At 38.7% G+C, this 27,060-nt stretch overlaps 2 protein-coding genes across 5 annotated transcripts in view; both read left to right on the top strand.

Annotated features, from left to right (window-relative positions):
- The first annotated feature begins 348 nt into the window (after positions 1 to 348).
- The window catches only part of NT5C3A (5'-nucleotidase, cytosolic IIIA), a 48,583-nt gene continuing 21,871 nt past the window's right edge, over positions 349 to 27,060 (top strand). The window contains exon 1 of one of the 4 annotated variants that reach the window (XM_003811965.5): positions 349 to 571. In XM_003811965.5, the coding sequence (XP_003812013.2) occupies positions 419 to 571 (153 nt within the window). In that variant the 5' untranslated portion in view covers positions 349 to 418. Of the gene's footprint in view, positions 572 to 21,822; positions 22,188 to 27,060 lie in introns of those variants that run through there. The other 3 variants (XM_003811966.6, XM_008964338.5, XM_003811967.5) reach the window with 3 other exon arrangements.
- LOC117980913 (small ribosomal subunit protein uS14-like) lies at positions 22,213 to 27,058 on the top strand. The gene has a single exon (XM_034963919.3). It carries the CDS (start codon positions 26,675 to 26,677, stop codon positions 26,843 to 26,845), a length of 171 nt encoding a protein of 56 aa, XP_034819810.1. The 5' UTR covers positions 22,213 to 26,674; the 3' UTR covers positions 26,846 to 27,058.

Genomic DNA, 27,060 nt, shown 5'->3' with positions numbered 1-27,060 from the left:
GTGCCGCGCCGCCTTCTGGGGGCCGGAGTCCAGAGGGGCCGAGGCGCGAAGGCGGAGACCGACTTCTTAGCGGGCCGCAGTTGGAATTAGATTTCTACTGGGGCGGGGCTCGAGCGAACCACGGCCTAATCCTCATTAGCAGAGAAGGATAATTACCGCAATACTCTGCCCTGCCCTGACAGCAGCTCGTGAGACCCTGAGTCCGCTGAAGGCCGCCTCCAGCCTGGGCTCCGGGCACAGGCCACGCCCCTCCCGCCGCGTCCTCGCCTCTCCCATCGATGGCGTGTGGGTGGGGCTTCGTGGGGGCGGAGCTGCGCGGGGCGGGGCGTCGCGGGCTTGTCCGTGATGCTCTGGGATCCCGCGCTTCCGAGACTCGCTGTCTACGCGAGCTGCCTGTTTTTTTCCTGCCTGGACGCGCATGAGGGCCCAGTCCATGGACCGCGCGGCCGTGGCGAGGGTGGGCGCGGTAGCGAGCGCCAGCGTGTGCGCCCTGGTGGCGGGGGTGGTGCTGGCTCAGTACATATTCACCTTGAAGAGGAAGACGGGGCGGAAGACCAAGATCATCGAGATGGTGAGTGTGGAGGCTCGGCGCGCCCAGAGCACGCGAGGGGCCGGCTGGGCCGTCTGCTGGCCTCGGCAGCCTGTGCTGGGCCGCTGCTCGGTCGCGACTGGGAGCTGCCGGCGTCGCCTGTCAGGCTGGGATCTCGCTAGCTCGGGACGCGCAGCTTGGGGGACCCGGCCGCCCCGCGTGCGGCCACTCCGCGGGCTTGGTGACCAGGGTTTGGTCCCCGGCTGCGGCCCTTGGCTGCCCGTGGTCTTTGTTAGGTTTCCGTTTGAAGGAGCAAGGCAGAAAATAGATGAATCGGACACAGGCTACTTTGTGCTGCAAAACCCGTTTCTCTAGAGATAAGCTGCATGTCCTGGGCAGGTCGCTCCTTCTCTCCCTGCCTTGCTCCCGCCCTCCCCCCGGATCCGCGTCAAACCGTTGCCGCTAATCTAGTTGCAATTCCCGCAGAGGACTAGTTTTATGTTGGGGCTGCCATGAGTTAGATTATGAAAATGTGCAATATCTAAAATTTTGCAAGAATGGCAATCCAGGAGAAATTCAGGATAGTTTATTTTGTATTTGAATGTATTCCTTCTTGTCTCAAAACTCCCACGAAATATCTTTGTTTTCATCTTAACTCCCAAAGCTCTTGTATACATTTTCGAATTTAATTTTTTATTGAAGAGGGTGTCTCAAGAATTCCCTTTGAGATACATTATAAGTAATTGTTTCAAAAATGAGGATATTTAGTTTCGTTTTGTATTTTAATTAGAACCCACTCAGGAAGACAATTCTTGCACAAACTTGCACGCTTATGTATTTCCTGAAATGCATAATCCTGGGTATACGCCTGACCGTGTGCTATACATGTGAATATCTAGGGTCAGATGATTTATGATAGAAAAAAATTTAAAATCTACATTAAATAATATCATTTTAGGGTGTAATACTTGGAATTTCTCAGCACCTGCGATATGTTCCAACTGACGAAAGACACGATTTGTCCTATTGGTTGTATTGACCCCAGGTTGAATACAGACGTATTTGCATAATTAAAATTAGCCAGTGTCCCAGCTATTTGGGAGGCTGAGAGGAGGATCACTGGAGTCTGGGAGTTCAAGGTTATAATCACACCTGTGGATAGCTACTGCACTCCAGCCTGGGAAACATAGCGAGACCCTGTCTCTTAAAAAAAAAAATTAATTCCCACTTGTCTCATATTCCAATAATATTCCCTAATTTTGAATTAATTTATTCTTAAAGGGTCTTAATAATTCTAAAGGCTTATTAAAATTCATTTGTCCCACATCTGTATGCCCACAGCAGCAAATGGTTTTATCTCAGAAGTTTCATTTTGCTTTTGTTGCTTTCCTGCTTAGAAAACTTGGCTTTCTTTTGCCCACAACCCAAGGTTAATAATGCCTATGTAGGGGAAAAAACCGAGTTGCCATATCTCCCTGCCTGTGCTTAAACTGTGGATTGGTCTGTATACCACTTATCTAAGCCAAGTAAGGTTAAAAATCAGCGTGCTCACAAAATCCTTCAATGATACCATCATAGGAACAGTTTGCTATCTTTGTGACAAATAATGAAGACCTATCTAGAATACCAACTTATTGGTACTAAAGAAATCAGTCAATATTTACATGTATGCGTAGTATATTAATTCAGATTGTAATATATGTGTAGCCTGCTAGTAGCTTTTCAATGGAAAAAGTGAAAAGAGCTTCATATTAACTTTTTAAATTTTAATAGGTTGCTTCTTCAAGTGGAAGAAGTATTTGACTGGGGGTCAGAAGACCTGGGTTGGAATCCTAGTTCCATCTTTCTGTAATAATGTAGGTCTGCTCTGCCCATCCTCTGCCCTCCTCCCTCAGAAAAATCTCTGCAAACCCATGATGTCCAACAGACATAGCTCATATTGGTCACAGCTAACGGAGTTAACTACCTAACCAAGTTGGGCCTATCTAACTGGCTAAGAAAACCAATAACTTCTGGGACTTGGTCAAAATGATGCATTGTCTTGCAAGAGTTTTTAATTGAGAGACATGAGGAAGTTGCTAGTGGGTTGTGTATGCTACAGCTGAAATATCCCATAGGGCAGCAAGATTAATGTACAGAAGAAGCCAGTCATGGCTAGGCATGGTGGCTCACACCTGTAATCCCAGCACTTTGGGAGGGTGAGGTGGAAGAACCCTGTCTCAAAAAAAAAAAAAAAAAAAAGGAAAGCAAGATAGGGAATGGGATCAAGAAACTGAATTGTAAAGGAATTTTGTAAAGCCATTATAAAGAGTTTGCTCTTTATTTTGCAACAAAGGATCATCAAAGGTTTGCTTTGGCAGGGTACAGTGGCTCACGCCTGCAATCCCAGCACTTTTGGAGGCTGAGGCGGGAGGATCCCTTGAGCCCAGGAGTTCGAGACCAGCCTGGGCGGCATAGGGAGACCCTTTCTCTACAGAAAATAAAGATTTTAGCCAGTGCAGTGGCACACACTTGTAGTGTAGTCCCAGCTACTTAGGGGCCGAAGGTGAAATCTCTTGAGTCAAGGTGGTCGAGGCTGCAGTGAGTCGTGATCACACCATTGCACTCAAGCTTGGGTGACAGAGTCACCCAGAGTCTCAAAACAGAGAAACAAAAAACCCAACAGTATGTTTTATGAAGATGAGATAAGGTGGACTGGAAGGGAAGATCCTGGAAAGAAAGAAATTTAGGAGGTTGGTAGTATTGCTTGCGAAAGATGATTAGAGACCTTAAACTATGGCACTAGCAACAGGTATGGAAATAAGGGATCAGGAGACAAACATTTCCGAGATAAAATCAACGGGACTTTGTGCACAGACTGTAGAGTCATACAAACCTAGTTTTGAATCTAGTTTTTCTCATTTATCAAGCCATGTGACCTTGGGCAAATTACTTAACCTCTCTGAATCTCCCATTTTTCATCTATTAATTGGGAGATAATGATAGTACCTACTTCATAGGTTGTGAAGATTAAATGAGATAACACAGGGCCTAGAACATAATTGCTTTCTTTCAGAGCTTATTATTTGTGATCATTAGATAAAGGGATTAATTGTAAGGAGAAATAACTTTAAGGTTATCAGGTAACTGCTGATTCTGGTTATATTATTAGCCAAGATGAAGAGAAGGAAAAAGTGGCAGGTTTGGAAAGTAGCCAGGAGGTAAGGGAAATGTGGAATCACAAGTTCACTTTAAGTCATATGAAATTTGAGATGATCAAGGAATGACCAACTAGAAATGTTCATGAAATAGTTAATATATTTAAAGTGCTTAGAAAAGTGCCTGGCCCAGAGTAACCAATATATACATTACTTATTGTTATTATTAGCAATAGCAACTGAAAATGGAAGGCTGGTGCTCTAAAGATAAATTGGGGCTAGAAATAATATTTTCCCAAATGTCTAGCCTCTCAATGGCAAGTGTGGAGCTGGATATTATTTCTCATCCATAGTTTTACAGCGAGAAGAAAACAGAAAACTTGGCAATGCCAAGTTCAGTAAAGACGCTGAAAGCTGTCAGAGGTGGAATAACAGGAAATGTTTCCAAAGAAGGGGCAGAATTAGCTATGTCCATCTTCTCTAAGGTCAGAAGTTGATGACAAGATCAGAAGTTGGTCTGAAAGGCTATGGTAGCAGTGGGTTGAGCCGCCGTTGGTAAAACAATGATGTGAAGAAAACTAAAAAATGGCTTTTGGGCAGAGGAAGTAGTTGTGCTGAGGATGGATATTTTGTTTTGTTTTTCGAATGGTAGGCACAGGAGTATGTTGGTGGGCAGAGGAGTAGTGAAAAGCAAATGGTTAAAGATAAGAGGAGGAGAAAGAATAATCAGTCTAGCAAAGTTCTAGGGGAGATGTGGACAGATGCCTTTTGAGGGGAATACGGAACATCTCTGTCTTTCTGAAAGAGTGTACTACTCTGGGCCAGGCGCGGCGGCTCCCGCCTGTAATCCCAGCACTTTGGGAGGCCAAGGCGGGCGGATCACCTGAGGTCAGGAGTTCAAGACCAGCCTGACCAACATGGTGAAACCCCGTCTCTACTAAAAATAAAAAAACAAAGTAGTTGGACGTGGTGGCGGGTGCCTGTAATCCTAGCTACTTGGGAGGCTGAGGCAGGAGAATCGCTTGAAACCAGGAGGCAGAGGTTGCAGTGAGCCAAGATTGCACCATTGCACTCCAGCCTGGGTGACTGAGCAGGATGTCATCTCAAAATAAAATAAAATAAAATAAAAAATAATAAAAGTGTACCATTCATACTGAATTATAGTTACTTATTCTCCATATTCTCATTATATTACATCTTATTATTTACAGCCTTAGATTAATTGCCTCCACCTACTTCATTCATTACTTCTATCCAGTTAATCTGATTTTTCCTACTAAATGACACCTCTTTCAAATGTTACATACCGACTTCTTTTCTAATTTCTCCTGCAATATCAGAATGTATTCTATTTTTATCAGCAAATTTTCAGTTTTTCTCTAATAAAGCTACCAAAAAGAGGATGAGACTAGAATTCAAAGAAAGAGCCAAAAGGAAAAAAAAATGAGATTGCTTAATCTTATTCAGTTATTCTAATATCCTTTATTAAATTCTCTAGAGTATTTATCCAGTGAAGTAAAATGCAAGCACAACACTAGAATGAATGTGTAGTCTTAAGCTTAGCCCCTAAAAAGCAACGAGGAAGGGAGGAAATTATTTAGACAGCAGGATAGGGGAGATGGAATGGTCACTAGAACCTCCACAACCAGTTAAAAATGGTCATTTCCAATTTAAATATATCTCTCAACGATTTCTTGCTTTGTTGTTAACGTCAACTATTACTTAAGTAGCTGATGTGGGATAGGGGAGATGGAACGATCACTAGAACCTCCACAACCAGTTTAAAATGGTCATTTCCAATTTAAACATATCTCAACAATTTATTGCTTTGTTGTTAATGTCAACTATTACTTAAGTAGCTGATGTGGTTTTTTTAAAACTTTAGTATACTGTGTTTCTTTCTAGGACATAAACTTCTTTTTTTATTTTATTTTCTTTTTGAGGCAGGGTCTCACTCCGTCACCCAGGCTGGAGTGCAGTGGTTGAATCTCAGCTCACTGCAACCTCCACCTCCTGGGCTCAAGCCATCCTCCCACCTCGCCTTCAGAGTAGCCAGGACTAAAGCACGCACCACCACGCCCAACTAATTTTTGTATTTTTTTGTAGAGGTGGGGGTTTTGCCACATTGCCCAGGCTGTTCTCAAATTGCTGGGCTCAAGAGATCCACCCATCTTGGCCTCCCAAAATGCTGGGATTACAGGTGTGTACCAACTGTGCCTGGTCCTAGTAAATAAACTGTTAACAAAAACTTCTTCCCTTCTTCCACTTTAAGACAATATAGGCCAACTCTGGGTGCATTGCCTATGAGTTAGCCCTGCTCCTCAAGGAGCAGTTAAAAAAAGAGAAAAGGGCCGGGTGCGGTGGCTCACACCTGTAATCCCAGCACTTTGGGAGGCCAAGGCGGGCGGATCACCTGAGGTTGGGAGTTCGAGACCAGCCTGACCAACATGGAGAAACCCCGTCTCTACTACAAATACAAAAAATTAGCCGGGCATGGTGGCACATGCCTGTAATCCCAGCTACTCGGGAGGCTGAGGCAGGAGAATCATTTGAATCCAGGAGGCAGAGGTTGCAGTGAACGGAGATCACACCATTGCACGCCAGCCAGGGGAACAAGAGCGAAACTCCATCTCAAAAAAAACAAAGAAAATATCACATGTTTTCTGGGTATTATACTGAGTGAATCGAAAGCCCACTATTGAGTCTGTGTTTTAAAAAAGAAGGGAGAAGCAACCCAAGTTTTAAACAACTGCTTTAGTGAATCAAATAGACTTTATTTTATTGTATTTTTGAGACTAGGTCTCACTCTGCTGCCAGGCTGGAGTGCAATGAAGCGATCATGGCTCACTGCAGCCTCAAACTCGTGGGCTCAAGCAGTCCTCCCACTTCAGCCTCCCAAGTAGCTGGGACTACAGGCATGTGGCGCCACACCTGGCTAAGTTAAATTTTTTTTTTTTTTTTTTTTTTTTGGTAGAGACGGGGTCTCACTATTTGCCCAGGCTGGTCTTAAATTCCTGGGCTCAAGCAATCTTCCTGCCTTGGCTGCCCAAAGTGCTGGGATTATAGATGTGAACCACCATACCTGGACAGACTTTTAAAATATCTCCGTATCTCAATTTTTATCTAATTTATATCAGTGCTTAGATTTATGACTTTTTAGGACCTGTTTTGAATTCTTGATTTGTTTTGTAAAACATTTTCTCTGAATTCCTTTGGCATTTCCTGATGATTTCTCATAATTTAGCAATTTATACAGTGTCTCGTATTGTTTATTATTATTTATGTTCCTTGAGGGTTGGAATGGGTGCTTTTCTTTTGGTCTTATTTATTTTTGAGACAAGGTCTCATTCTGTTGCCTGGGCTGGAGTGCAATGACATGATGATAGCTCACTGTAGCCTCAAACTCCTGAGCTCAAGTATTCCTCCTGCCTCAGCCTCCCAGGTAGCTGGGAATATAGGCATGAGCCATTATGCCTGGCTAATTTTTTGTTTTCTGTAGAGACAAGACTTTGCTGTGTTGCCCAGGCTGGTCTCAAAATCCTGGGCTCAAACAATCTTCCCACCTCAGCCTTCCAAAGTGCTGGGATTGCAGGCATGAGCCCCCTGACTAGCTGGTCTCTTTAAAAATTAGTTGCACTCGACTAAGAGAAAGACCCCAAAACTGGCTTCAGTAAACAGTAAATTTTATTTTTCTAATGGAATGACAATTCCAAAAAACAGGCAGTTGCTTGTGTTTATTAGGGCCGTAAGGATACCAAGGCATAGGTCTTTGACATTTCTCTTGTCTTTTCTTCATGGTCGTGAGATGGTCGTTCCAGTCATGGCCAATGCGTCCATGTTTCAGGCAGCAGAAAGGTGGAATCAGGGAAGAAAATACCTATTTCAGTCAAGCTGAATTTTCTGCTTACAGATAATTGGAGAGAACAAGGTTGTATGGCCACCCTTATGTAAGTGAAGTTGAAGAATTGTTTTCTGATTGAGCACATTTGCCACCTTCCAACCAAAATGAGATATTATTAGTAAGAAAGAAAGGGAGAGAGTCCACTAATTGGTTACTCATAATACAGCAGTAGAGAACACAAACTCAGAACAGCTTCTGTCTTTTTTTTTTTTTTTCCGACACCAAGTCTCGCTTTGTGCTGGAGCGCAGTAGCATGATCTCAGCTCACTGCAACCTCTGCCTCCCAGGTTCAAGCAATTCTCATGCCTCAGTCTCCCGAGTAGCTGGGACTATAGACAGGCACCACCACGCCCAGCTAATTTTTGTATTTTTAGGAGAGATGAGGTTTCTCCATATTTGCCAGGCTGGTCTTGAACTCCTGACCTCAGGTGATCCGCCCGCCTTGGCCTCCCAAAATGCTGGGATTACAGGTGTGAGCCACCATGCCCGATAGCATGTATCTTTTGTTTACCCCGAGTAAAGATATATTCATTCACACTTGAAATATCTAGATTTTAAGTAGCTCTCAACACATAGCCACCTCCTTCGTATGTCCTAGTGAGATGTGGAAGCTAATCTCCCAATTATGTGTCACAACTAGCTTCAAAACTATAGACCTAACAGTACTCCAAAATGAATGCAGATTGAGCACCCCTAATCTGAAAATCTGAAATCCAAAACTCTTCAAAATCTGAAGCTTTTTGAATGCTGACATGATGCCACACAAGTGGCTGAGATATTGACACCTTTGCTTTCTGATGGTTAAGAGTACACAAATTTGTTTTAGCCACAAAATTGTGTAAAATATTTTATAAAATTACTTTTAGGCCATGTATATAAGGTAGATGTGAAACATAAATGAATTTCATATTTAAACTTGGGCACCATCCCCAAGATATAATGTATGTGCAAATATTCCAACATCCCAAAATACCCGAAATCTGGTCCCAAGCAGTTTGGGTAAAGGATACTTAACCTGTGTAAGGTTGTGAGACATAGCAACAAAAGGCTATGTGATAAAGAAACAGGAAATGACATTGCATAATGATTCATGGCTGTAGTGATGTTTGAAGGATAAAAATCATGATTGTTCCAGTTTGAAAAACAGAGAAATACATTAAATTCTTTTTTTTTTTTTTTTTTGAGGCAGGGTCTCACTCTGCCACCCAGGCTGGAGTGCAGTGGCACCATCATGGCTCACTGCAGCCTTGACCTGCTTGACTCAAGTGATCCTCCTACTTCAGCCTCCCAGGTAGCTGGGACTACAGGTGTATGCCACCATGCCTGGCTTATTTTTGTATTTTTTGTAGAGATGGGGTTTTGCCATGTTGCCCAGCTGGTCTCAAACTCCTGGGCTTAAGCGATCCTCCTACCTCTACCTCCCAAAGTGCTGGGATTATAGGTATGAGCCACCATGCCCAGCCCATTAAACTCTTAACATTATCAAAAGCTATATTCAAGATGATCTTGAATTCCCAAATTTGTAAACGTGGAAATGTTTGTACCAGGCATGTATGACTTTGTCCTTTCAAATCATGTTTGTCAGGTTTCCTGTAGATTATCCATATGCCACAAGTTAACCACATTTTCAACTTTAATGCAAAGTTGTTCTCTTATCTAGTGAGCTACTTGTATATTAGCTAGAAACAGCTCCTTCCTGAAACAGTTTTAGCTTTACAATTTTTTTTCTCTTTCCTTTTGTTGAGAATTCATTTACCTAACAGATGGAGTCGCCTTTGAACTGGATACTTAATTTTAAATTTATTCACAAATTTTTTTCTGACTAAAAGCCATTACTTCTTTCTTTCTTTCAGTCATTTATTTATTTATTTTAAGAAATGGGATCACAGTCTGTGAGCCAGGCTGGAGTGCAGTGGTGCAATCATAGCTCACTGCAACCTCGACCTCCTGGGCTCAAACCGTCTTCCCCCCTCAGCCTCCCAAGTAGCTGGGATTACAGACATGTGCCACCGTGCCTGGCTAATTTTATTTTTAGAGACAGGGTCTTGTGGCTGGGCACAGTGGCTCACGCCTGTAATCCCAGCACTTTGGGAGGCCAAGGTGGGCAGATCTTGAGGTCAGGAGTTCTGGAGCAGCCTGGCCAACATGGTGAAACCCTGTCTCTACTAAAAATACAAAAATTAGCCAGGCGTGGTGGCACAAACCTGTAATCCCAGCTACTCGGGAGGCTGTGGCAGGAGAATTACTTGAACCCGGGAGGCAGAGGTTGCCGTGAGCCAAGATTACACCATTGCACTCCAGCTCCGGGCAACAGAGCAAGACTCTGTCTCGAAAAAACACAAAAACAAAAACAGACAGTGTCTTGTTATGTTGCCCAGGCTCATTACATCTTTAGATCCTTTTACTTTCTTCACCTCGGTTACCAATACTAGCCATTGATTGGCGGGCAAGAGGTGGGCATTTTTTCCTACAATACAGCAATTTTTTACAACCTGGCTAAGGCTCATAAGAGCTGGTTATATAAACCATGACAACTAGAGAAGGATGAAACCTTATTTTGAAATACAGGATCCCATATACTAGTGTTTTACACCAATGGTACTCAAAGAGTGGTCCCAGACCATGGCATCAACATTGAGCAGGAACTTATTATATATGCGAGTTATCTAGTCCTACTCCAGACAAACAATCAGAAACTTTGAGGTTGGACCCAGCAGTCTGTTTTAACAAGCCTGCAGGTGATTGTGATGTGTGCTAAAGCTTGAGAATCATTTAAGTAAACAATTCAAATTCTTACCACAGCAAAATGCAAATTTTATGTGTAACAAAACTTCCTGGTTACTTGCTCACAAATAATAGAATCGGTGCTGCCAGACAATTACTGTATAAAGAGAGAGTGATGAGGATATAGAAAAACAGGTACTTTCATTTACTTTATTAAAGGCAGTATACATTGGTTAAATGAATGATGGTGCATTTGTATAATAAAATATTGGGCAGCTGTGAAAAATCTGTATGAGTTAACTTTTTTTTTTTTTTTTTGCGACCGAGTCTCTCTCTGTTGCCCAGGCTGGAGTGTAGTGATGCGATCTTGGCTCACTGCAACCTCTGTCTCCCAGCTTCAAGTGATACTCGTGCCTCAGCCACCTGAGTAGTTGGTATTACAGGCACCTGCTACCACGCCTGGCTAATTTTGTATTTTTAGTAGAGACGAGGTTTCACCATGTTGGCCAAGCTGGTCTCGAACTCCTGACCTCAGGTGATCCACCTGCCTCAGCCTCCCAAAGTGCTTGGATTACAGGTGTGAGCCACTGTACCGGGCTATGTTAACATTTTAAAAAGCTCAAGAAATGGTGACAAGGGGAAAAGGCAAGTTGCAGAACAGTTGTGCTCCCAAAAGAAATACACATGTATATCCTTATGTCATTGGAAATTAAAAAAACAAAACAAAACAAAACAAAAACTTTAGAAGCTGTTTCTAGTTTTACTAATGACAGTGGACTTGGGAGGATGAGACCAGGAAGGGAGACTTCAACTTTTTCATCCTTTAACTTTTTAGATTGTTTGACATATCATGAGGATGTATTGCTTTTATATATTTTTTAAATCGGTTTTTTAAAAGCAACAAGATTTTTTAAAGTGTGTTGGGACCACATTGTAGAACATCTCTATTAGTATAAGATATTTGCAATTTATTTGCTAGAGAGGCTTTGGGTATGGTTTTTAAAATAAGTGATACCATCTGGAATGTGTTTTGATACAATTAAACTGATAACTGAGCACACACTAAATTAATATTATTAGAATCTGGAGGTGGGGAGCAGGAATTAAAATAAGCCTGTATTAAAGATAATGAAGTATTAAACTGTTATGGGAGCAGTAGAAAGAGGAAGACAGAAAAGAGATGGATTGCAGAGGTGAAATCTATAGGACTTTATATTTTTTGCACAGTGTTTTGGATTATCCTTAATGTTCATAGTAGTTTGAATGTTCCTGTGTATTTTATGTTAAATAGTTTCCATATTTACCTCTTTTGTTTGCTTTAAAAATAGTTCAGTTGTCCAGGCGTGGTGGCTAACGCCTATAATCCCAGCACTTTGGGAGGCCGAGGCGGGCGGATCACAAAGTCAGGAGTTCGAGACCACCCTGACCAACATGGTGAAACCCCATCTATACTAAAAATACAAAAATTATCTGGGAGTGGTGGCAGATGCCTGTAATCCCTGCTACCCAAGAGGCTGAGGCAGGAGAATCACTTGAACCTGGGAAGCAGAGGTTGCAGTGAGCCAAGATTGCACCATTGCACTCCAGCCTGGGCAACAGAGTGAGACTCCATCTCAAAAAAAATAAATAAATAAAAAATAAAAATAGTTCAGGTATTACATATTTAGAGAGAGTTATTAAAGAGAGAGATATATAAAGAATCTGAAGTCCTATTTTAATCTTTATTCTCTTTTAAATTAGAGGTTGTAGTTTATATCTTCAGCCTAACAACTTGACATGTAATGTCATTAAACCATACCTGATAGGTTTTTTTTCTCTCCTTAAAAACAGCAGTAGGGAACTCTATACAATTCAGTTTTTCCATCAGCAGGTGGCAGACTTCTCTGGCCATTGTGACACACTGCTATTCTATATCAAATTATCTTTCTTGTGTTATGCACTTTTATGTTAACTCTCAGAGTTGCTTAAACCATTAATCTATACAATTTAAACCAAGTAAGACAACTTTCTGCCATTATAGACTTAAACGCCATTTTGTCATTTTTTTCATATATGTTGTTTATCTTCCTCATTTTCAAGGTGCTGATAGATTACAAAGTAGTTTAGCAGTTCATTAAAGAGTTGCTTCATTTGTTTGCCAAGTTCCTTCTTGTAATTAGGTGGAAGTAGAGAGCCAGTGCCTGCAAGATCCTTCCTGTCCCCATTCTGTCTTCTCTACCGCCTTGTCAGAAGGCATAGCCTTCTCCTTTGCCTTATCTCCGATATCATTAGTTAGGCAGACTTTTCCCAGTGAAAAAGATCAGTTTTTCAGCCTATCTGGATTTCTCTGTCAAATGGTTAGGGTTCTAAGGGAACAAGTTGCTAGATAAAATTCAATGAGACAGGAAAAAGTTGAGAACCCAAGCATTATATACAGCATAGCAAAATGTTGCAAAATAGAAACTCACTATAGTCGGCTTAAGAAAAAAGGAGGCTTCACTGGGACTAGAACTAGAAAGCAGTTAGAAACTGACTCCCATTTGGGTTAATTCGGCACTGTGCTATTGTTCGGTAACTAGGGAAAAACTAAAATTTAGAGGTGTCTACCTTGACCAAGTATACTCTACGCATTTATTTAGTCCTTAAAACACAGTCTAGGTGTAGTTACTTTCCTAATTTTTGTTAACTCACTTAGGAAATAGCTAGTTAAGTAGCACAGTCAGCATTCAGTTTGATTCTTGTACTCTGAAGCTTTTGGATAAAGTTTCCCTGTTTGGGTAATTTAAGCAGGTGTATGTTTGTTGCCAATTTTTATGTAATTTTTTTTTTTTTTTTTTTTGAGATGAAGTCTCCCTCTGTCGCCCAGGCTGGAGTGCAGTGGTGCGATCTTGGCTCACTGCAAGCTCCGTCTCCCGGGTTCACGCCATTCTCCCGCCTCAGCCTCCCGAATAGCTGGGACTACAGGCACCTGCCACCACGCCTGGCTAATTTTTTTGTATTTTTAGTAGAGATGGGGTTTCACCGTGTTAGCCAGGATGGTCTCGATCTCCTGACCTTGTGATCTGCCTGTCTCGGTCTCCCAAAGTGCTGGGATTACAGCTGTGAGCCACTGTGCCCGGCCTGTTGTCAATTTTTAAAATTTTGATGTCCTTCTAAGCTAGATAAATAGAATAAAAATTCTATTTTGTATACAATATGTACATAAAAGAGATTTTGTCACATGTTCCTAATTTTGGTAAGATAGGAAACTCTAGTGTTCCATAATTTTTATTTTGTAATTCTTTGTGTGTGGCTTATTTAGTAATGATATACAGTATCTTTTTCCTTTAACAAGTTATAGAATCTATGGCTTGAACAGAAGACAATCTTGTAAGGGAATGGGGTGGTCTTTGAAAGTTTAGTAGTTGGTAAGTCCTTGGTTCAAATCTCAGCTCTGCCACATTTTAATGGTTTATCCTTGGACAAGATACTAAACTTTTCTAAGCTTCAATTTCCAGTTATCTAGAATGGGGATGATTCACCTAAATACTCTTATGCCTTGTTTACTTCAGGGTATTATATTAAGAATGTATTTTGACTTTGTCAGGCAATGTTGCTATAAGGCCTAATAATAATAATTAATAAAGAATATGTTCTTAGTGTTTGTATTTTATTTCACTTGATGTTTTAAAGTAATTATATTTTGGAGAATTCTAACAGTATACTATTCTAAGTGCCTTCCTGGATTAAGATTGAAAAAGAGATGATATACATAAAGTTGTAAACAGTGCTTACCACATAGTAGTTATTCAGTACATATTGTCCTATCTTCTCCCTTCTGTTAATAAAGCTGATTTTGTTCAACTTACTTTTAGACATGATACTCTCTTAAAGTAGGTTTAATTATGTAATGCATTAAAAAATTATCTCTAAACAATATTCCATTTGAGCCCTCAGATTTGGAGATAGCAGAATGTTTAGTGATGTCATACATCTTTCTTAAAGTTTAAAAAGATGGGATATGGGGAGATATCCAGCATTGTGCCAAATTTTGAGCAACAATTTGTAACCTGAGCACTTAGCACTGTAGAAAACAGGGCCTGATCCCCTGAATGCCTGCCATAATCATTGGAGATGATTAAAGTGACCCGGGGGTCTTGGAGGCATTGCATATATAATTATTTAATTTTGAGCTACTGAAATTTAATATGGCTAAAACTATGCAAGAAACATAAGTTACTATAGATAATAAAGCTTTCATATATGTTTTACCCACTTTTGAATCCCCTCTAGTACACTTATAGCAAGCATAGATCGATCATGTGATTCACTATAGATTTCAGAAAACTAACTTATGCATTCATGGGTTTCCAGTCATGTGACCTAACTTTAAAGAAGTCTTAATAATTGGACTCATGAGTACCTGAATTATGATCCAGCTTTTTATAAGGAATTTGTTTATTTTAAACTATTTACCAGGCTGGGCAAGGTGGCTCATACCTGTAATCCCAGCACTTCGGGAGGTGGAGGCAGGAGGATCACTTGAGCCTAAGAGTTAGAGACCAGCCTGGGCAAAATAAGGGGACCTCATCTCTACTAAAAATCAAATACATCAAAAAAAAAAAAAAAACCCACACACAAATCAAATGTATCAATACTATAAATGAAGACTCCATTTATGGTATTATCTTACATCCTGTTTTCTTGGACCTGACCTACCTATTGCAACATAAATGTCATTTCCTATAAAAGTTTATTTAAATACATAATTTAATCCTATTTAAGTAAGAAATTAAAAGACACACACACACACACAGACACATACACATATAAAAGCCAGGTGTGGTGGCACATGCCTATAGTTCCAGCTACTCGAGAGGCTGAGGCAGGAGGATCACTTGACCCCAGAAGGTTGAGGCTGGTAAGCTAAGATCATACCACTGCACTCCAGTCTGGGTGATAGAGTGAGACCCTGTCTCAAATAAATAAATAATTTATCTATTTTATTTCGTATTGATTCTTTTTATATCATACAATACATGTTGATATAAAAGTGAATCTAGATGAGCAAAAGAAAACTATAATTTTCACCACCTTAAAAGTCCCCCATTTTAGTAAGTGTACTTCCTTTATTTTTCTATGTATATAATTAAGTATAGTTTTTTTACCCAAATGAAGTCATTCTGTAATGTTTTAAATCAAGATTATTTACTTAATTTGTTTATAAATTTATACTTATATTTTCATAACTATATTGTATTTATGCTATTATATCACATGGATATCATAACTATTTAAAAATGTGTTTAATTGATGCATAGTATTCAACTCAAGTTATCACCCGCCAATCCTTCATATGATTTCAGATAATTTTGCTACTAGTTACTATTAATTCATGAATTTAAATCTCAAAATAATTTTGTTTATTGTTCTCTTGCCTTAGTATTTACTTAATGTGTTTATGTGGCACAGTAAGAAGGGAGGGTAGTAAGTTAAATCTTAACTTTTTACTCCTCATTTAGATGTACTCGATATAGTGCACCAATAATAAAAGCTTAAATTGCATTACCTTTTTGCCATTTTTAATTTAACTTATAACAAAATAGTGATCTTAAACAATATTGTTTGTTTCTTTTTAAGGGCAGGAATACCAATTGTGAGATGTAGAAGGAGTCCAAAATTAAAACAGAAAGCCTTTCATCTTGTTTCATTTCAATCATAGAGATTCAGCTATAATAAAAACATTCGGGAGGCTGAGGTGAGAGGATCGCTTGAGCATAGGAGTTCAAGACCAACCTACTACACCCCATAGCAAGACCCCGACTCTTAAAAAAAGAAAAAAAGAAGCCAGGTGTGGCAGGGTGCACCTGTGGTCCCAGCTACTCCAGAGGCTAAGGCAGTAGAATTGTTTGAACCTGGGAAGCAGAGGCTGCAGTGAGCCAAGATTGCACCACTGCACTCCAGCCTGGGCGACAGAACGAGACTCCATCTCCAAAAAAAAAAAAAGTCAGTGCTAAGCATCTTGAAATATTCAAACGTATGGCATTTGAAAGGAGAGCCAGGAAAGACTCCCTTCATTTATGTTATTGTCTTACATCCTATTTTCTTGAACCTGACCTACCTATTGTAACATCAGTGTCATTTCTGCTAAAAGTTTAAAACAGAATTTAATGCTTTTTAAGTAAAAAAGATATAGTTCATTTTCAACAATTTTACTTGATTTTTTGAAAATTAAATTACTCGATTTAGATTTTTGCAATTTTTTTTTTTTTGAGACAGCCTCCCCTTGTCACACAGGCTGAAGTGCAGTGGCATGATTGTACTGCAGCCTCTACCTTCTGGGCTGAAGTGATCCTTCCACCTCAGCCTCCTGAGAAGCTGGGGCTACAGGCACATGCCACCACACTTGGCTAATTTTTTAACATTTTTTTGTGGATACAGGGTCTCTGTATGTTGCCCAGGCTGGTCTCAAACTCCTGGGCTCAAGCAATCCTTCTACCTCGACTTCCCAAGGTGCTGGGATTACAGATGTGAGCCTCAGCCCCAGGCCTAGACTTTTGCAAAGTTTAAGAAATACATTGAGATGGGAACCATAGGTTCTCATCAGTTTGCATATACATATGTCTGTAAATTCATAAGGCTGCAATCAGTCTTACTCACAGTCATCTACTAGGATAAGTTTTTGCAGTGATCTTAAATGATAAAAAACATGAGGCTGGGCGTACTGGCCTAGCGCCTGTGGTCCCTGGGAGGTTGAGGTGAAAGGATCACTTGAGCCCAGGAGCTCCAAGCTTTAGTGTGCCGTGCCAATCAAGTGTCTGCACTAAGTTCGGCATCAATATAGGAACCTCCTGGGAGCAGGGGACCACCAGGTTGCCTGAGGAGGGGTGAACTAGCCCTGGTTGAAAACAGAGCAGGTCCAAACTCCTAAGCTGATCAGTGGTGGGGTCATGCCTGTGAATAGCCACCATACTACAGCCTGGGCAACATAATGAGACCCTGTCTCTATGTTTTTTTTAAAAAATTTTTAATTAAAAAAAAAAATGAGGGCCGGGTGCGGTGGCTCACGCCTGTAATCCCAGCACTTTGGGAGGCCAAGGTAGGCGGATCATGAGGTCAGGAGATTGAGACCAGCCTGACAACATGGCGAAACCCCATCTCTACTAAAAATACAAAAATTAGCCAGGTGTGGTGGCGCACGCTTGTAGTCCCAGCTACTCGGGAGGCTGAGGCAGAAGAATCGCTTGAACTCAGGAGGCAGAGATTGCAGTGAGCCGAGATTGTGCCACTGCACTCCAGCCTGGGTGACAGAGTGAGACTCCGTCTCAAAAAAAAAAATTTTTTTTCATTTGCCATTCATTTTCAAAAAATATAATAAATGATTGTTTCATCTCTGTTTTCTGCTCCTTATACATTTTAAACCATATTCATATAAACATTTATAGTACCTTGTTTCAGTTCTATTTTGAACAGTCATAATATTGAAGTCAGTTCACTGTTGTCTTCAGGGAAGTTTGAAGAGAAGTCACATACCTAGACTGATGTTTTGCATGTTTAAAAAAATCATCTTTCTATTTACATCATGCAGCAATTAGCAAGAACAAGTTTTGCAAGAGTCAGTATAGAGACTATTGCATCTCATCTTCTACTAAATTGTCTTCCGTATATGGCTGCTTCATTGTTTTGTTTGGAATAACTTCCTAGGGTGTCATCCAATTTAAGTTTAAAAATACATTCCTTGTTGGAAAGGTAATTGGATTATAGTAGCCCAACTGTAAGTTAGTAGGCAAGTGTAGATTGTATTGTTGAGAAATAAAAATACTTGCTACAAGTTTTATGTGGGATTATGATGTGATTTCTTTTACATGCAACTTTTAATTTAATGCAATGCCTTTGTTTACTTCCCTGTCTCAATGTTAAAGACAAATAATAAGTTATTAAAGCTTAAATTCATATATTTGGTTTTCTGTGGGCTTTTTGTTTTTTCATTATTTGGAATTTCTAAGAAATCTTTTGATGGAAAAATATGAAGTGATAATTTTTAGTTTTTCAAGTTGATTGAATAATTGACTATCTAAAAAGCTCTTAACTAGTTACTCAGAAATAAAAATGGATATCCCTTTTTCCATTGATAAAGACATCCAGTTTCAGCGTTAAAAGGGGAGGAAAAAAAATCTTCCATTTGTGAATTCTGTACAAGTGCTGTGCTCTTTGGCATATGAATTTCAGATCCAGAGTTTGCCGCTAGGAGTGATAGGAGTGATTTCTGTTTCTATGTCAATGAGTAAATAAAACTCCAAGGCAACAGGCCCCAGTTATTGTGTACAGAGGTGAAAGTCCATTGTGCAGTTAAAGAACCTGTCTTTACAACTTCGTACTTCCATATCCTTTCTATCCCTTCTCAAAAAAAAAATTTTTTTAAGTGCCCTAGAGCTATTAGAAACAAAATTCAGTGTCTTTGATTCAGTGCTTTGCTTGTGTCCTTATTCCTTTCTTGTGGCATATTTTTTAAACATTCTTACTCATTCATAGACTTCTCAAGCCCTCTCATGTTATGTGTTGCCCAGAGACAGCCTGATATAGTTTGGTTCAAAATGTGTCCCATACAAAATTAGCTGGGCTTGGTGGTGCATGCCTGTAATCCCAGCTACTCAGGAAGGCTGAGGCAGGAGAATCACTTGAACCTGGGAAGGCAGAGGTTGCGGTGAGCCCAGATAGCGCCATTGTACTCCAGACTGGGCAACGGGAGTGAACCTCTGTCTCAAAAAAAAAAAAAGAAAAAAAAAAGTGTCCCAACTCTTGTACATTAAGTCACATAAGTAGTAAGTGACTTAAGTTCTCCTGACTTCAGATTCTTTATCTATAAAAAGGGAGGAAGTATTATTTTTCTCTTAAAATTACACCAATTAAATTACAATGTATATAAAGGGCCATCGCATGCTTCTGGGACTTTGAAAAAGCAAGAAAGTGCTTGATACATGTTAGTCCCTCTTCCAGGGACACCCCACCAGTCCCACTATCTCACTCCCACCCCACTCCTACCACATACACACTGGGTGGAATTAAAAAGATGAAGTTCCTTATGGACAGGAAGCGACATCCATATTCCCTCTCTTCTCTTTTCTCCTTAGAATCAGACTAGCAGGACAGGCACACACACCAGCAGAGCCCAAACCACCTACCCTTAGAGACCAACACTCCTCTTGATAAGATACCAGCCATCTTTTCATGCCATAAAGTATTTTGTTTTGGAGCCGACAAAGCTGGCTGGATTCCTTGCTTCTGTGTCTCCATTAGAAACATTGTTTCAGACAATCCAACTATATGATGTTGACTGGGTTTTTAACTTTATTTTCTGATTATGGACATGATGGGTGCTACTCCTATGACGTTTTTAACACGCTATTTAAATTTCCCAAGGAGCACATTTATTTTCTAAAACTCAGGTTGTAAAAATGGCCCCTTAATGTCATTACAAATACTGTCTTATGTATTCTATTTTAAACTTTCCTATACTTGTATAAAGATTTTTTCCTTCTCAAATTGGACTCTTGCTGTAGATATTATAACTTTTTTCAATCAGTAGTAGACCATATGTCTGTAAATACTCAGCTCATGGAGCAGTACTGTGCAGTGATCTGAAACATGGATTCTGAAGTTAGAGAGAACTGAGTTAGAATCTATTTCTGCCACTTATCAAGTATAAGGCTTAATTTGCTCACCAGTAAATTGAAAATAATACTAGCATGTACCTTCTAGGGTTGTTTATAAGTATTATATGAGACAAGGAATGTCAAGTGCTTAGAGACATCTGGCACATAGTAAACACAATACATTTTAGCTATTCATAATAATCATTTTTAAGAGCAGTATAATTTTATATTTTGTGTATGTATCACAGCTTATTCACCTCTTCTGTATTAGTGAGCATTTAAATATTGGCCATTTAGGTTGTTTCCAGTTTCCCAGAATTATAAAACAAATTTGCAGTATACGTCCTGGCAGCTAAAGTTTTGTGTACTGCCTAATTTCTTTAGGAAAAATTTCTAGACACAAAATTGATGGTCAAAGGGAATGTATATTTCTAATGCTTTTAATAGTATTTCTAAATTGCACTCCAAAAAGATTGTAGAACTACCATTTTAATATTCTTGGTTGTTGAAAGTGATCTGTGAATCATCTTTCAAAGTGATGTATTTTAAATTCTTACCATTGTCAACTATAGTAATATTAAAGTACATTTAAGTCATCATTTTCATACATAATACAGAAATATTTTAGAAATGGAGCCCTCTGTGGCCCTTGAGTCTTCATTACTGATTAGAGATAATAGGCTGTCCTCTTAGAGGAGTGTTTCATTATGAATTTTATTATTTTATTTAAATAAGATAGCAGTGTCAAAGGTTTCACATTTAGTAGATACAAATTTGGATAGTTTTGTTTTTTGGTTTTTTGGGGTTTTTTTGTTTTTTGTTGTTTTTGAGACAGTTTTGCTCTTGTTGCCTGGGCTGGAGTGCAGTGGCACGATCTCAGCTCACTGCAACCTCTGCCTCCCGGGTTCAAGTGATTCTCCTACCACGAGTAGCTGGGATTACAGGTGCCTGCCACCAGGCCCGGCTAATTTTTTGTATTTTTAGTAGAGATGGGGTTTCATCATGTTGGCCAGGTTGGTCTCGAACTCCTGACCTCAGGTGATCCACCCGCCTAGGCTTCCCAAAGTGCAGGGATTACAGGCATGAGCCACCACACCCAGCCTGGATAGTTTTTTAACACCAATTTTAACAGCAATTTAAAATTTTTTTCATGTTGTTTTTAATAGAGAACGATACTTCACAAAATTTGATTACTGAAATATTACCTAGACTAGATTTCTCTGAGGACAGTAGAGAGAAAGCCAATAATAAAAATTATTTACATAAGTGTAGTGTAGCCATGTTCCCTAATGATAAAGGTTCCCACAGCCCATGGCATAACTTATCTATCAGGTCCTGACACATGGTATTAGCATATTGCCACCCTACTACTCAGGTTAAAAGCAAGACTAGTTCTCTTTTAAAAAAAAATTTTTTTTTTTCTTCATGGCAGTTGGACTGCTCTTATTTTTAACAGGAAGGAACTTTTTCCCCCAATTTTTAAAAACAGAAATTAATTTTTATTTTCAGATTTTATGGCTGGTCTTATTAAAAGTATAGGAAAATATAAAAATTACTTTAAATCCCACTGCCCTTTGATGAAGACTATTAACAGTCTTTTGACCACATTTGCATATTTCATGTCTTTTTGGTTATGGACTTTAAGTGAGCTGATCTTTTTTTTAATTGTGGTAAAATATACATAATATAAATCATACCATTTAAACCATTTTTAAGCATTTCATTTGGTGACATTAAGTACATCTACACTGCCGTGCAACCATAACCACTGTCCACTCCAGAACTCTTTTCATCTTCTAAAACTGAAACTCTATCCATTGAGCAATAATTCCCCATCCTCCTCCTCCAGCCCTGGCAACAGCAACCTAATCTTTTTAACTTTGTATTAAAATAGAATATACAGAAAAGTTCACATATCAGAAGTACACTGACAAACCACTGACAAACCACGAGGAAAGGAATGTTTTTAAGTGTTAGTGTAGAGGTTCCTCTTTTCTTTCCAGAGCCAGTTGCCAGTTCTAGTAGTACAGATTTACCTTCTCTTTAATCGTCACATAACTTCAATTGATAATGTTATGTAGATTGACTTGTGACTAGCTCAGAGCTAGCGAGGCTGTAACCAAGAGCATATATAAAGTACTGTGCAGCAGTGCGTCACAAGGTTTTTGCATAGGGCTTAGTCAAGGCTTTTGGAACCGCCCTCAGTTGCACCTTGTGCTATATTAGTACTTCTCAGACAGGAAGAATTTTCTTTTGCTGGTGTAGCTCGTCCGGTTACCTTCAGGGTAAGTGTGTACGGTTCATGTAAATGAGTTTCTCTTGTCTAACTTTATGTGATTCTTATTTGATTCTATAACTTACTGAAATTTTGGGCATTTTGAAATACAAACTTAGGAAATAAAATAATGTTCCAGTATAATGCAAAACTTCTTTATAATTTGTGAAGAAATGAATGTGCAAAACTTTGAAGAGTCTTAGGTCTCAGAAATTACATTTTATATGTTCTAATTTTAAGAGCTTCTTGTTTCACATGTAGATGTTGAGAAAAAGCAAAGTACCTTCAGAAGTCTCTTTCCAGGTTGAGGGGAAACACTCTAAGATTCAATTTGGTTGTTCATTCAGTTGGCTATGTGACTCAGTTTTACTGACAGCCACAAGCTTTGTGTTACTAGGATTAGGAACAGTTATTATGGGTAGTAATAAAGATTATCAATTTTTATTTTGTGCATGTGAGCTTTACCCAGGATTTTATAGAATGGGATTATCACTGGTATGTTTTATGAATTGATAAAAGCTAGATTACTGATTTATAACAAATTATATATTGAAAATTAAGATTCAAAAATTTATATTACAGTAAAAGCCTAGAATATTATGGCTAAGTTATATTTAAATAATTGAATTATCTATATTTTATAGGTTTTTTTTTCCTTTAAATCAGAGAAGTTAGATCATGCTGCAGATCATTTCTTAAAGCACTTTGCTTAGTTTTTATTGGCAGCCTGCATCCAAGCCCGGCATCTCTGGGTAGTGCTTGTCACCTATGCTGTTGTCCTAGGACAAATTCAAGGACAGAAGAACTCAGGGTGTCTTAAGGGTTGTCAGTATAAATTACTTAGTTTCCATGTGCTGTGTGTGTGGTTTACTTATCTTGAAAAAATGCTATTAGATATTAGAGGCAGTGAATGTGGGAAGGATAGAGGAATAAATTCTAAACATTGAAATTGTTTATTTGCATAAATATCCACAAAATTCTGACTCAGTAGCTGCTTTACCATTTGGGAAAATTGGTTAAAATTGCCCATTTTTAAATAACTAGCTTTTGAAATCTGTTTTTTCCTCTTTCCTCCTATATCTCTTCTACCCCTCCCACTCTTTGCTATTTAGTTTCATTTTTGTTTTATGCCTGTATTGAGAAAGTTTCACTTTGCAGCGTGTGTGTTTCTTTTTCCCCACTGCTGAGTTGAAAATCTAATTAGGGAGAATTATTTAAATGCCCCCCCAAATTATTACAGCCATACAGAAAAGATGCAGTTACAGTTTGATTTTGCATGTGCTAATCACCCGAAGACAGTAACATTAAAAAAAAAAAAAAAAACCCAAGCTTAAGAAAGTCAATAGTACAGGTTACTGAAAAAGTATAGGAAAAATTGATGTTTGGTACTGTTGCGGATACTGTGTCCATATTATGGTAATATATGCCTTTTCTTATGTGAGTAATACACAGTTTAGCATTCACAATTTTATTACCTTATCAATGTAGTTTACATGTTTCTGCGAGTATCACAATTAAAGCAGTCACAGTTTTTAAAGCTATATTCATGAATTTAATCTTTTTCACTTTCCCGTAAGACAGAGTCAAGTAGACCTTTAAAAGTAATCAGTTTGCATTCAGGTACTTTAAGACTTGCTTTAAATCAGGTAATTTTTTTTCATGTAGACATACCAATCAATTTTCATTAATTGACTTGTAAACTATCATCAGAATGAAATACTGTGATAACTAAAGTTTTCAGTTATCAAGTTTGTGTTAAGTGAAGTTCTTACCTCTTGCTTCAGTCTTTAGCCTTGTCCTACATATTCCTTGTAAAGAACTCTGCTATAGTAGAGACCTTAATCTCATACAAAAAGCACACAAAGTAATTATTTTCCAGTTTCCACATTTTCCAGTTCACATTTAAAGACTCTGAAGACTTAAAATGTTAAAACTTCCTTTGAAGAGAGTTCGTAGATCAAGGGCAGTATTTTCTATTTTTGAACACGTCTTCTACACTTGATGTGTTTTTTCCAGCAACTCTTCTCTTGAAGCATCTGCAACAGATGACCATTGGCAAAGTAAGCCAGAACTTTATATACCAGGTATAGGTTTACAAGCCTATTGGTTTAAAAATACTCTGCCCTAATTTTCAGTGTCTTCCTTAGAATAGTGCCAGAATGCTGACATTTTACACCTGAGTCTTTACACTTTTTAAATGATAAGACCTTAGAGTAATTTTTGTATAAGGACTGCAGTATCACTTTATGTGAGATTATCTTTGAACAAAGATAAATTCTGGTCAGATTGCTAGTGAGGACTGGCAAGAATGAAAGATCTTTAGTTGAAATTTGCATAGTATTCATGAAGTGTTGGTATACTTACCAAAAAAAAAAAAAAAAGGTCCTAAAGTTGGCCATCAAATTTCTTATCACTCTTTGTTTTTATTTGATGAGACCATGAGAAAGATGATCATTCTTTTACCAACTTACACTGACTTTTTTCCTCTTTAAACTCAAAATGTATGTTCCAAAAAGAGCCATACTTCAGAGGTAGAGAATAAAGAGGATTTCTACTACCTGAATGTGTAACAAAAAGATCTTAGATTCCTAGATATTAAAATGTGTTTAATTCTTCCCTGTGTGAATTGTTTGCCCTTGGGCTTTTCAAATGTTTCACAGATCATGCGGTATTTTTATAAACTCTACAGTACTTTTCCACAGTCTCCACACTATTCCTTTTTTTCAAGCTAATGAGATAGTTTTATTTAAATAGTGCTCTTTGAGAAATCTAGACTGCTTTTCACATATTAAACATCAAAGAAAAGCTGTAAGCATTTAATAATTAGGCTTTGATTGCTATGAATGAAGAAATAGACTTGCATGCAGCTTCTATAATATCTTGTTTGTTAAAAATCTGGATGACTGTGACAGAAAAAAGTTAGACCAAGGAAAGTCTACTTAAACTTGACTATAATCATCTAAGCTAAAGACTACTAATCCCCAAACTACCATTATATTTTGAGGGTGGTGATCAAATGTTTTATGAGTTATATAGTGTATGTGTGTATATATATAGCTGTACAAAGATATATACACATACACATCTTTATATCGATATATATACACACACTCATACTGCAGATACATTCTTTTTCAGATGTGAAAAATTGCAAGTTATCATCTTACTGTTTGGAAATCATGTTTACTCAATTCTAAGATGCGGTCAATTATGAGACTATCAACTTACTAGCAGGCTTTCTGAGAGAGGGAGAAAAAGACATTTTGTAATTTCATGGACTTAAAATGGAAAGGAGTAGGGACCGAATTTTAGAATTTGAGAAAATTTGATATATCTGCTATAACACCTTTTAATTATAAAGAACACAGATCTAATGTCCAACTTATATTACTAGAGTTTAAGAAAAAGTCAGATATGTTCTCCCTTTCAACTAAGTTGCCATTTTTAAATAGTGCTTTAATTATAAAATTTTACTTATCTGAAATAAAGTAAAAGTAAAGTCATTATGGAACAAACATAGCTTAGTAATTTTCCCTAAGATTTATACTACCAACACAGCAACAACCAAAAATCTTAGAATAATGATGAGAGATGTTTTAAAAACTGGTTCCTTTTGTTTGATGAACAGATATATTTAAACTTCACCCAGACCCTAAAAGGTTCATTCAGTTGGTAAACACTCTCACATACCTATTTTGTGCTAGACACAATGCTCGATTCAAATACAGCTCATGTCTTAGTCATATCATATTAAAAAATTAAAGATTTTAGGCCGGGCGCAGTGGCTCATGCCTGTAATCCCAGCACTTTGGGAGGCAGAGGAGGGTGGATCACGAGGTCAGGAGATCAAGGCCATCCTGGCCAACATGGTGAAACCCCATCTCTACTAAAAATACAAAAATTAACCAGGCGTGGCGGCATGCGCCTGTAATCCCAGCTACTTGGGAGGCTGAGGCAGGAGAATCACTTGAACCCGGGAGTCAGAGGTTGCAGTGAGCTGAGATCACGCCACTGCACTCCAGCCTGGCAACAGAGCAAGACTGCATCTCAAAAAAAATAAAAATAAAAAATAAATAAATAAAAATAAAATTTTAATGTAAGAAAATTGAAGGAAAAAATGGACTTTTGTGTTATGTCTTCCCTTACTTTGTTCTGTCTGTATATTCCTATATTGATTCGGTAGTAGCAATGCATAATTTTCCCACAAACTTCATCCTTACATGTAGAGAAAGTGTTGATAAAATATTCTTGCAATAAAGTGCTCTTTGCAAATATGTACTTCATTTTCACTGTTTATTCAATTTTCTTAATACCATATAAGTTCTTACAGGAGAGCTTCAGATTCTCCATACAAAATGGTTAATCTAAAACTATGCTGGATAGAGTAAAACCCTTGCTGAGCTTCTTAGAAAAAAAAAAAAGATGCTTTATGTGTCAAATATAGGCTATGTTAAATCATAGCAAAGCCTTTTGCCTCATTGCACTCCCGAAAGCAAGATGGGTCACCAGCAGCCCTACTGGAGCCACCCACGGAAGCTGGGCCAGGGTTCTCACTCTCTTCACATCTGCCCAAACCAGCATAGTCTGATCTGGAAACACGGCCTCAATATGTGCCGCCGATGTTTCCATCAGTATGCAAAGGACGTAGGTTTCATTGAGTTGGACTAAGTGATCTTCCTTGAATGGATTATCCAAGGCATCCACCCAGTGAAAGAAACCATGTTAGTTCTTTGTACATAAAATAAACATTTTTTAAAAACGAAATAAATAAGTCATATCAAAAATTCCACCTTAATATATTATTGGCATAACAGGAAGAACCTGAAATTTATGTATGTCACGTGTACTTTTTTTTTTCTCTTTTGCTGTGACATCACCTGGGA

The sequence above is a fragment of the Pan paniscus genome, chromosome 6, assembly GCF_029289425.2.
Source record: "Pan paniscus chromosome 6, NHGRI_mPanPan1-v2.0_pri, whole genome shotgun sequence".
Lineage (NCBI taxonomy): Eukaryota > Metazoa > Chordata > Mammalia > Primates > Hominidae > Pan > Pan paniscus.
Note: the sequence above shows the minus strand (reverse complement) of the source record. Positions and strands in the feature narration are given on the sequence as shown.